This window comes from Hyla sarda, chromosome 6 (assembly GCF_029499605.1).
Source record: "Hyla sarda isolate aHylSar1 chromosome 6, aHylSar1.hap1, whole genome shotgun sequence".
Taxonomy (NCBI): domain Eukaryota; kingdom Metazoa; phylum Chordata; class Amphibia; order Anura; family Hylidae; genus Hyla; species Hyla sarda.
The window spans coordinates 168,210,468-168,222,825 of NC_079194.1; the positions used below are offsets into that span (position 1 = coordinate 168,210,468).

General features: G+C 47.7%; 1 protein-coding gene across 4 annotated transcripts in view; it reads left to right on the forward strand.

The window, feature by feature from the left end:
* GPATCH1 (G-patch domain containing 1) overlaps positions 1 to 12,358 on the forward strand; it is a 193,707-nt gene that overhangs the window by 139,136 nt on the left and 42,213 nt on the right. For all 4 annotated transcript variants that reach the window (XM_056525751.1, XM_056525752.1, XM_056525749.1 and 1 more), the window contains 2 exons: positions 2,815 to 2,942; positions 10,877 to 11,016. In XM_056525751.1, the coding sequence (XP_056381726.1) occupies positions 2,815 to 2,942; positions 10,877 to 11,016 (268 nt within the window). The remainder of the gene's footprint in view (positions 1 to 2,814; positions 2,943 to 10,876; positions 11,017 to 12,358) is intronic.

Below are 12,358 nucleotides of genomic sequence, written 5' to 3' on the forward strand. Positions count from 1 at the left end.
CTGCGGGTTCACAACATGGCTCAGAAGTGAGAGCGTGCCATGTACATTTGAGGTCTAAATTGGTGATTTGCACATGGGTGTCTGATTTTACAGCGGTTCTGACATAAACGCAAAACAGTAAATACCCACATGTGACCCCATTTTGGAAACTACACCCCTCACAGGATGTTATAAGGGGTATAGTGAGCCTTAACACCCCACAGGTGTTTGAAGAATTTTCGTTAAAGTTGGAGGCGAAAATGAAGAAAAATAAATTTTTTTACACTGAATTGCTGGTGTTACTCTATATTTTTAATTTTCACAAGACAGAGTAGGAAAAAAGCCCCCCAAAATCTGTACCCCATTTCTTTTGAGTAAGAACATACCCCATATGTGGATGTAAAGTGCTCTACTGGTGAACTACAATGCTCAGAAGAGAAGAAATGCCATTGGGCTTTTGGAGAGAGAATGTGTCCGAAATTGAAGGCCATGTGTGTTTACAAAGCCCCCTTAGTGCCAGAACAATGGAACTCCCCCACATGTGACACCCCCCGGCCACACACACATGTGGGTCCACTGTTCTGGCACCATGGGGGGGGGGACTTTGTAAACGCACGTGGCCCCCGACTTCCATTCCAACCAAATTCTCTCTCCAAAAGCTCAATGGCGCTCCTTCTCTTCTTGGCATTGTAGTTCACCCGCAGAGCACTTTACATCCACATATGGGGTATTTCCATACTCCAGAAGAGATGGGGTTACAAATTTTGGGAGGCTTTTTCTCCTATTACCCCTTGTGAAAATGAAAAATTTGGGGTAACACCAGCATTTAGTGAACATTTTTTTTTTTTTCATTTTCACGTCCAAATTTTGTGGAAATTTGTCAAACACCTGTGGGGTGTTAAGGCTCACTGTACCCCTTTTTTTTTTTTTCCTGTTCTGGCACCATACGGGCTTACCAAATGCGGCATGCCCCCCAAAAACCATTTCAGCAAAATTTGCTTTCCAAAAGCCATATGTGACTCCTTCTCTTCTGAGCATTGTAGTGCGCCCGCAGTGCACTTGACGTCCACACATGGGGTATTTCCATACTCAGAAGAGATGGGGTTACAATTTTTGGGGGGCATTTTCTCGTATTACCCCTTGTAAAAATGTAAAATTTTGGGGAAAACCAGCATTTTAGTGAAAATTTTTTTTTTTCACACATCTGACTTTAACGAAAAGTCGTCAAACATCTATGGGGTGTTAAGGCTCACTGTACCTCTTGTTACATTCCTTGAGGGGTGTAGTTTCCAAAATTGTATGCCGTGTTGGGGTGTTTTGCTGTTCTGGAACCATAAGGGCTTCCTAAATGTGACATGCCCCCCAAAAACCATTTCAGAAAAACCTGTCTCCAAAATCCCATTGACGCTCCTTCCCTTCTGAGCCCTCTAAAGCGCCCGCCAATCACTTGACATACACATATGAGGTATTTCCTTACGCGAGAGAAATTGGGTTAGAAATTTTGGGGGGCTTTTTCTCCTGTTACCCCTTGTAAAATTTCAAAAACTGGGTCTACAAGAACATATGATAAAAAATGAAGATTTTGAATTTTCTCCTTCACTTTGCTGCTATTCCTGTGAAACACCTAAAGGGTTAACACACTTCCTGAATGTCATTTTGAATACTTTGAGGGGTGCAGTTTTTATAATGGGGTCATTTATGGGGTATTTCTAATATGAAGACCCCTTAAATCCACTTCAAAACTGAATTATGATTTAGAAAATGTTGTGAAAAATTGGAAAATTGCTGCTGAACTTTGAAGCCCTCTGATGTCTTCCAAAAGTAAAAACATGTCAACTTTATGATGAAAATATAAAGTAGACATATTGTATATGTGAATCAATATATAATTTATTGGATGACTATTTTTCTTATAAGCAGAGAGCTTCAAATTAAAAAAATTCAAAATTTTCATCAAATGTGGGAATTTTCCACAAGTATCGACAAAAATTTTCCACTGACAAAGTAGAATATGTCACAAAAAAAACGTCTCGGAATCAGAATGAAAGGTAAAAGCATCCCAGAGTTATTAATGCTTAAAGTGACAGTGGTCAGATGTGCAAAAAATGCCCGGGTCCTTAAGGTGAAAATGGGCTGGGTCCTTAAGGGGTTAAACCTGAGTTGTATAGTGGAACAAGGCGGAGTTCCATTAACTTTAGTGGGGCTCTGAAGGAAATTCAGCAAAATTTCAAAATATTTCTTATAATTTTACGGTATCCCGAATGCGGAATTTCCATCACTAAAATTCCGCTGTGTGATGGGGACATTTGAGTCCCCATTGAAGATAATGGACAGTATATTTTGCAGAATTCCATGGTGGAATTTTATGGATAATCTGCTGTGTGAACGTGGCCTTAGGTGTGTCATGCTTTGAAAAGAAAAAAATTGTGTCAAACCAACAAACTGCAACATACCCGCATTTAAATTCTGCACAATTTTTGCATGACTGATGCCCTTAATCCTCCGCAAGGATTTTAATATTTTTTTTTTTAAAGGGCAATGATTTGTCTTATTGGACATGTCACTGACAGCCAATTATTGGGTTCAGGACTGATGTCACTATGGCTAGCACATATTTGTAAGTTTGGTAGTTATAAGAAATCAGATTTTTTTTAATTTTTATTGTGGAGTTAATAAAGCTCATTTACAAGCTGTGACTACCAAGTGATGCTGTAAAGATTTAACGTTGAAACAATCTTCATGCATAGAACCATTCTTAGTTTTTGGTGTGCATGGTTTTAAGTATTGCTTAGATATTCTGTTATCTTTTTCTCACCCTTTCCTTTTCTCTTGCAGGGGGATTTGAATGACAAAGTTGCAGCAGTGAAAATGAAAATGTTTGGAACATTGACGAGGGATAAACACGAGTGGCACCCTGACAGACTGCTGTGTAAACGGTTTAATATTCCCGATCCTTATCCAGGGTAAGCTGCAGGAGAATGTTATTCATACAGCTTTCTGCAGGCTGTGGCTTGCCTGTTGGCCTGCTCAATACCGCACATTATGTATAATCTACTACCTCCAGAAGATTCCATATCTACAGTCGCTTCTTTTCTCTCTTGTTTAATAATTAAATGGGCACTGTCATTAAAATTATTTTTATTTTTTTGCATATGATAGAGCAGGTAAAATAAATATGATTTGTAATTTACTCCCTGTAAAAAAAAAAATATATATATATATATATATATAAATTTTTTGTCACTTTCATGGCCTTATGAATCTGGCCACTAGGGGTCTCTCTTCTGGTCCAGACTGCATTCCGTCTGCTGAAAAGCTCAGACTTTGGTCTCCTGGCAGGAGACCAAACTCAGTAAGTGTGTTATGGCCATAGGCAGTGAATAGAACTCGCTCTTCCTGTTTCATACACAGGCAGAGAGCGAGTGCTAGTCACTGCTTATGGCCAGACCGCACTTCCTGAGTTTTGTCTCCTGACAATCCAGCAGGAGATCAAAGTCTGTGCTTTTGAGCAGACGGAATGCGGTCTGGACCAGAAGGGAGACCCCTAGTGGCCAGATTTATAAGGCCATGAAAGTGACATAAAAATATATATTTTTTATTTTTTTTTACAGGAAGTAAATTACAAATCTTATTTATTTTGCCTGCTGTATCATATGCAAAAAATGTATTTTGATGACAGTTGCCATTTAACTGGTTGATGACCAAGGATGTGTATACAGGTCCTTGTGCCGTTAACGGGGTATGGCGCGGGCTCCCGACTTGAGCCCACGTCATACCTGCCAGCCCTCAGCTGATTCTTGTAGCTGAGGGCCGGCATTAATAGTCGACATGCAGCGACCACCACGGCCGGCTATTAACCCTTTAGATCGTTGACAGCGGCATCTAAAGGTACCTTTAATTGCTCCCTGGTGGTCCAGTGGGGTGGATCGCCCATCCGCATCGCGATTGCAAGGGGGGGGGGGGGGCGATCCACTTCTGAGGTAGCCGGAGGGCTTACCGCTGCTGCGCTGTGAATAATAAAGCCTGGCAGGACCACATTGGAACCACATTGATCTGTATGAGGAATCAAATGATTCCTCCTAAAAATCCCCTAAGGGGGCTAAAAGTGTAAAAAAAAAATAAAAAAAATTATAATAATAATAAAAAAAAGTTTAAAAACACACGTATGGACCTACAGAATAAATATATGGTGTAATTTTTACCGAAAAGTGCACTGCGTAGAATCGGAAGCACAAATATTTTTTCTTGAGCACTTCATTGGGGACACAGGCCCATATATGCTGCTTGCCGCTTGGAGGCTGACACTAGGCAGAAAAAAACAAAAGAAAGTCGGCTCCTCCTGGCAAGCTATACCCACCTGCTGACTCTGAGCAACTCAGTTTTAGCTTAGTGTCAGCAGGAGGCAGACACAGGTCTGGAGGCTCCAGACCTGGTCTTATTTCTTTAGTTTTTTTCCTAGTTTCAGCTTCTAGTTACAATTTCTCTCCTTCGTTATTTTTTCTAGCGTGGGGCAGCAGGAGCATGGCGCTGCCTGATCCCCCACTTGCAAGCTAGGGGCATGGTGCTTTGTTGAATAGACCATTAACCCCTCCTCGCCACCAGAGTGGTGTACCCTGGGTCCGGAACCCCAATTGCCCCTGTTTGCCATGTCTGGCTTAAGGCAGGTGGGCCTAGCCGGTTGAAGGCTTCAGAGGGTATGTTCCTGTGGGAGAGTATGTTCCCCCCCCCCCTTTCCCCTCTTCTCTAAGGCTCTATCCACATGGGTCTCTTTATTCCCTTGAGGGTCCCCTGGGTGCTAGCTCATGTAAGGCGGCTTGAAGTCTGGATCATGTGTGTCTGGTAGGGATCGACCGATTATCGGTATGGCCGATATCATCGGCCGATAATCACGATTTTGGGCATTATCGGTATCGGCAATTACCTTGCCGATAATGCCCGCGACCCGCACCGCCCCCACCGCACCGCAAAAGCCACTGCAGATCATTGATTTAAAGCGCCCACTTTAAATCAATGATCTGCAGCGGTATCGCAGGGGGTTAAATAGCCGATAACTTATACCGGAATATCGGTATAAATTATCGGCTATCGGCCCTAACCTACACCGATTAACGGTATCGGTATCGGCCCTAAAAAAATGATATCAGTCGATCCCTAGTGTCTGGACACTTAGAGGTTAACTCTAGGGCATGCGCTGCGGGGATTATAGCAGTCGCCTATCTCTGCCGTGTGACTAACCTTCTTTTTTTTTTTTCTTTCCGGTTGCACGGCTCCTGTATTCTGGGGGTACGCATCCCTGGCTTCTATTCTGCCGGTGGTCCGGGCTACAAGAGGTGCGCACTTTTTATGGAGCAGAGTGCCGCGCTGTCTTTCCGCAGCTTGAGCCTGCCGGTTGCACTGCACAGCGGCCCCCCTTCTTCTCCGCATCTGCGGCGCTACTTTTTCAGCGCTGCGGTCTCTACTCTGCAGCTCACTCCTGTGCTAGGCCGCAGGCGGAGTCTCTAATTAAGCCCGCGGTTCAGGCCTAGTCATAGCTCCGCCCACCTTTCTGGCGCAGTGCGCGCTTTAGGACCACAGCTTACCCTATCCCCCCCCCCCCTTCTCATAATATGGGGATTGCGCGTGCGCCCTGGGCGTCAGGGTTCTGGCCACTCCTGGGGTTGCGTGCGCTGTAGGGGTCAGATGGCCCCTCCTCCTTTGCTACTTGCCCAGCGTGAACCTGGATGCATCAGCCCTGCTCTGCTGCTCATCTCAGCATCTCTGCCAGTCATCCTACTGCTGCAGCTGCTCCTTCAGGTTGCTTCTCTCCGGACACAGCAACCTGGTTGAAATCACTCCTTGTCTGTCTGGTTGTCTGACTTACTAGTGCCTTTCTCATGTCTGATCCCAGGCCTGACCTGTCCACCCTGTGCATCCCTGCGACCCAGTCCTCCCCTGGCTACCGTGCAGGATGGTCCTTCGAACAGCGGACAGTCTGATCCCACTCCTGCATGGGTCTCCTCTCTCAGACGATCTCCAATTTGGCCAGGGTTTCCCAAGAGGTGGTCTCCGCCTTGGGGTGGTCCTCCTTACGCTCGTCCCTTAGGGAGACGGCAGTGGGTTCCCCCTCCAGTCCTTCCCTATGGCCCTCCCGTGGCCGTCTGGAGCATCTTTCCTCTGCTTCTTCCCCTGAGTTGGGCCGTGAGGGGTCCTCTCACCGTCGCTCCTGCTCCCGAGTCCCCTGGGGAGCTTGTGGACTCTGATTTGGAGCGTCCCTCTGTTTCGGAAGAGACTTCCCGCATGTCAGATATGGTGGACAGTCTGGTGTCGGCAGTCAGGGACATCTTCCATTTACAGGACTCAGGAACTTTTGGCGCAGTCCCTGAAGTATCCTTCCACTGCACTCGTCGTGAACCCCAGGTTTTCAGCCCACACACTGAATTTGACGAGATTTTAGAGGCGGTCTGGAAGCATCCGGATAAGCGGTTCCATGTGACTAAGAATGTCCGGGCTGTCCTTCCCTTCTCCTCCTACGGAGGACCCTCCTCCTACTGTGGACCCTCCAGTGTCATCTAAATCCACTACCCTGCTGCTGGCTGTTGCAGCTTCCTTTAAAGACCCCTCAGATAAGCACATTGAAAATTTGGTGAAATTCGCCTTTGAGGCAGCAGGCTCGGCCTTGTCCCCAGCTTTTGCCTCACTTTGGTTTCCAAATACCTCTGTTTGGGCTGGTCAGTTGTGCCAGGGGATCTTAGCAGGTGCTTCTCCCGGCGATTTGGCAGATTTAGCGCAACAAATCGCTAATGGGGGGGGGGGGAACTACCTCTGCTCGGCCTCCTTGGAGTCAATCCCCTGTGTAGCCTTTTCCTCGGGCAATCTAGTGGCTCTTAGGTGCTCCAGGTGGCTTAAGGCTTGGAATGCTGATGCGGCCTCTAAGCGTTCATTTACTAAACTTCCTTTTCTGGGGCCTTGGCTATTTGGCAAACACCTAGAGGAGTTCATCTCTGAGGCTACAAGGGGCAAGAGCTCCCTCTTGACCCAAAATTGTCTGCGCCATTCAGACACGCGGCAGAAGATTTCTTCCTTTCGCCCCTTTCGCTTCTCGGGTCGCTCGGACAAACCTGTGGCCTCACAGGATAGGAGGGCTCTATCTTTTTTAAGGCTCGCTCCTCCTGTAAGTTGGGGCACCATTCCAACCGCCCCTCTTCCAAATCCGGGACTCGCCAGCCTCCCACTGCCTGAGGGTGCACGCCCATCCGAGCCTTCCCCTCGGGTGGGGGGTTGCCTGTCCCTCTTTCAGGACGTTTTGACTGGAGCAAGTTCAGGATGCTTGGGTTCGGGAGGTCGTTTCCCAGGGATATCAAATAGAATTCTCTTCTATTTTTCCGATCCCGCCCTCCTTGATATCCCGCTCTTGCTGCTGCTTTTCAGGTGGCCCTTTGCACCCACCTGCATCAGGGCCTGATCGTGACGGTCCCTCCTCGGGAATGGTTTTCAGGGTTCTACTCAAATCTCTTCATGATTCCCAAGAAGGACAGCACGGTTCGCCCCATTCTTGATTTGAAAATCTTGAACAGTCATGTGCGACTTCGGCATTTCTGGATGGAATCCCTATGGTCAGTAGTCGCCTCCATGGATCAGGGGGAGTTGTTCTCCTCCATGGACATTCGGGATGCCTACCTGCACATCCCTATCTTTTACGACCCACCAGTGTTTTCTCAGGTTCGCTGTTCCTGTGGGTCATTTTCAATTTGTTGCTCTGCCCTTCGGGCTGGCGACCACACCTCGGATATTCACAAAGACGCTGGTGGCAGTGGTAGCTTTTCTCCACTCTTGGGGTGTCTCGGTTCTTCCCTACCTGGACGACCTACTCATCAAGGCGCCCTCTCGGGAACAGAATCGAGTCAGTCTCAACATCACGCTACAGACCCTCTCCAGTTTCGGTTGGATCATCAACCGCGTGAAATCCAACCTGTCTCCGTCCCAATCCTTGGTGTTTCTCAGGATCCGCTTCGCGTTGGCGGCTCGCCCCTCTCTTACGGAGGGCAAGCTTCAGAAGCTACAGTCAGGGATTCGCTTGCTTCGGCGGCCGGGTCTGATTCCCGTCCGCACCTGCATGTCAGTTGTGGGCAAGATGGTGGCCTGCATGGAGGCGGTTCCCTTTGCCCAATTTCGGTACCGTACTCTCCAGTGGGCCGTCTTATCTCAGTGGGACAAATCTCCCTTGTCTCTCCATCACAGGATCTGGCTCTCACCCAGAGTTCGCTGCTCCCTCCTTTGGTGGCTTTGGTCCCCTCTCTTCCGGGAGGGTCGCTTCTTCCTGCTTCTTCATTGCCATGTCCTGACCATGGACACAAGTGAATGGGGAGGAGTCTTTTAGGACCAAACGGTCCAGGGCTCCCCATCAACATGCTGGAGCTCCGTGCGATCTTCCTGTGCCTTCTGCACTGGAGTCTCCTGCTTTGGGGCCTTCCAGTCTGGGTGCAGACGGACAACGCCACAGCCTCGGAATACATCAATCACCAGGGCGACACCCGCAGCTCAGCAGCCAATGCGAGAGGTGTCGAAGATCCTCTTTTGGGCGGAAATTCATGTACCAGCTATTTCGGCAGTGCACATTCCCGGGATCGACAATTGGGAGTCGAACTTCCTGAGTCGCTCCACCGCAGACCTGAAAAAGGAAGTCCCTCGATTTGTGTCCAGGTCTCGGGATCCACTGGCTCTGGCGGTGGAAGCTCTCGTGGTCCCTTGGACCCCCTTCGCTCTTCCCTACCTCTTGCCACCACTTCCGCTACTTCCCAGGGCTGTCCGGAAGCTCGAGGTGGAGGGCGTCTCTGCGATTCTGGTGGCTCCGGACTGGCCTCGTCGAGTGTGGTAAGCGGACGTGGTCAGTCTCGTGGCAGACATTCCCTTCCGTCTTCCAGATCGTCCCGACCTCCTCTCCCAAGGACCCGTCTGCCACTCCAAATTACTTCTGCCGCGTTTGACGGCGTGGTGGTTGAAACCACGGTTTTGAGCGCTCTGGGTTTTTCTTCGCGGGTGATCCGGACTGTGCTCCTTGGCTGGAAACCCTTGTCCGCCAGCATTTTCCACCGTACCTGGCGTGCCTATTTCTGCTGTGCCTTGGGACCTTAACTTTAGTTTTGGATGCTCTTCAGGGTGCTCCCTTTGAACCTCTGGGTCAGGTTTCCCTTTGTTCCCTTTCTTGGAAGGTGGCCTTCCTTTTGGCAGTCACATCCATTGGCCATGTGTCTGAATTGGCTGCCCTCTCTTGCTGTTCCCCTTTTCTGGTGATCCACCAAGACAAGGTAGTTCTTCGGCCGGTGCCTTCTTTTCAACCCAAGGTTGTGATTTCTCTTCACTTGAACGAGGAGATTGTATTGCCTTCTTTCTGCCCATCCTCTTCTCATCCGTGGGAGCATCAGCTTAACAAGTTGAACTTGGTTCCGGCTGTTCGGACCTATTTGTCAGTAACTTCCTACTTCTGGTGGTGTGACTCCCAGTTTGTGCACCCCGATGGGCGGCGCAAGGGGCTCCCAGCCTCCAAGGCTACTATCTCCTGGTGGATACACTCCGCCATTTCTGAGGCGTATTGCTGCAAGGGTCAGGTGCCCCCCTTTTGAGTTACGGCCCTCTCCACCCGCACGGTGGGGGCCTCCTGGCTGGTCATCCACGGGGCTTTGGCTCTACAGGTTTGCAAGGCGGCAACTTGGTCGTCCCTGCATACTTTTGCCAAGTTTTACCGTGTTCAAACCCTTGCATCCTCCGATGCAGGTTTGGGCCTCAGGGTCTTACAGGGGGCTGTTCGGATGTCCGCCTGAGTTATTTTCTGCCTGGGATGGGTCTTTCCTCCCTATGGACTGCTTTAGGATGTCCCTTGGTCCTGTGTCCCCCAATGAAGCGCTCGAGAAAAGTAAATTTTTGGACTTACCGAAAAATCTCTTTCTCTGAGCTTCTATTGGGGGGCACAGCACCCCCCCCCCCTGGTTTGTTTGCGACCAGCCAGTTTCCACCCCTCCGGTACAGGGGTGTTTTTTGTGGTCGGTTCCCTTCTTGTCTGGGTTTGTGTTCAGACTGTTCTTTTTTTGGTCGGTTCTTCTTCTGCTTTGGGACAAAACTGAGTTACTCAGAGTCAGGAGGTGGGTATATCCTGCCGGGAGGAGACAACTTTCTTTAGTTTTTTTGCCTAGTGTCAGCCTCCTACCAGCAAGCAGCATTTACCCATGGTCCTTACGGTAAGTCCAAAAATCTACCTTTTTTCTGGGTTCCCTGGTAAATTTTGTGGTGAAATTGTTGATGTCATTACAAAGTAAAAATGGTGGCGCAAAAAATAAGCTATTGTATGAGTGTATAGGTGCAAAATTTTTAGAAGGTGATGAGGAAAAAATGAAAATGCAAAAACGGAAAAACCCGTGGTCCTTAAGTGGTTAAATATCAAGCTTTTTGTGAGTGTGTCACTGCATTAAAAATCTGTCTCCACCCATCATAACAAAAATGGTGTAGGTGGAATGAGGGGAGCATAAAGTAGCTATATATCATCCACACCCTCTCGTCCTCTATACTGATGTCTCCTTACTTAAATTGTTTTGTGTAAAGTCCCCTAATGTTTCCTACTGTTCAATACTAATTGGTAAATTAGCCATACATTATAATAATTCTGAAGGTTTTAAAATTGCAGAACAAACAGAAATAAGGCTATGACAACCTAAAAAGAGAAAATAGTTGCCACCACTTACACAGCTTTTGATCACTAAAAATATCTTTAGATTAATTGAGGTTATTCAAAACATAATACCCTGAAAACATTGGTACGGTAAAATATGCTAGTTTGTTCTCTTCATCTGTACTTTCTGCATACAGCATGCCGATGTAGGGCAGCTACCCAGTGAGATTAGTATATTTATATGTTTTTTATTTTCAGGTCAACCATCACTGGGCTTCCAAAAGTCAAAAGGGACAAGTACTCTGTCTTCAATTTTTTAGTTGTTCCTGAAACAAAACCACCAACTAATACTAGTACCTCATCTGTACCTGAGAAAATACAGCAGACTTCTGAAATCAGTAAGTGATCCTTTGTTCATTCTCCTTGAAGAGTATTTTCTTTTTAAAACTTTTTGTCCCAACACTAAAACCACTTATTCACAGCATAGAGGGATAGGTATCTTATCAGTGAGCCAACAACTGGGACCCCACTGATCACGAGAATAGATGTTCCTTGTCCTACACGTGAATGAAGTGGCAATGTGCATGCCTGGCTACTGCTCCATCCACTCTGTATTAGATTTCTGGAGATATTCAAGCACTGTACTCTGCTACCTTCAGCAGATCCATGGAGGGATGGCCAATCATGTCTTATCCCTGGATAACCCTTTTTTTAAAATGTTTATTTTTTAGTTTTCTCTCTCTTACTTATAGAAAGGAAATCATACACCTTTTTCAATATACAGTAACCCCCCGACCTACGATGGCCCCGACATCTGATCAAATCGACATACGATGGCCTCTCAGAGGCCATCGCATGTCGATGTCAGCATCTACATACGATGCTTTTTTATGTCGGGGCCATCGCATTAAGTGCTATCCGGCAGCGCAAAATGCTTAAGCTGCTGCCAGATAGCAGCTTAATGTTCCCCGTGTGGTGTGGTAAGTGTTACTTACCCCTCCACGATGCTCCGGGTCCAGCGCTGGTCTTCCGGTGTCTTCTCGTCCCTCTCCGATGACGTCAATACGCTGCTGCGCACGTCATCCAATAGGGATGGCGTACGCAGCGGCGTAATGACTTCGCTACGCAGGCCCAGTAAGGCCTTGCGGAAGACAGCAGAGGACCGGAGAAGACAGCGGAGAGCCCAGCGGAGGCCCGGGGTCACCATCGGGAGCGGCGGGGACGCCATCGCGAGTGACGGGGACAGGTGAGTACAGCTTCCTATACTTTACATTGCACGGATCCCTCAACATACGATGGATTCGACAAACGATGGCTCGTTTGGAACGAATTACCATCGTATGTTGAGGGACCACTGTACATTAAAATTCTATTGATGTATTCTAGTAAAATTCTGCTCACATACCCTTTTTATATCAGTGCAGTAGCCCCCATCTCTGTACAGCAAAATGTTTAGTCTTGTGTACTGCATTTATGAGCTAACTGACAGGACTATATATATGGCATCAGTCATGTGACCAACTACACAAACACACATTATGTGACCCCTGGCCATCAGTTGACAACACAGTTACATGATGTACCTGGCTACTAGGAATAATAGATACGGTAGTCATGTTGTTAAAGGAGTAGTCCAGTGGTGATTCAGTGGTGAGCAACTTATCCCCTATCCTAAGGATAGGGGATAAGTTGCAGATCGCGGGGGGTCCGACCGCTGGGGCCCCCTGCGATCTCCTGTAC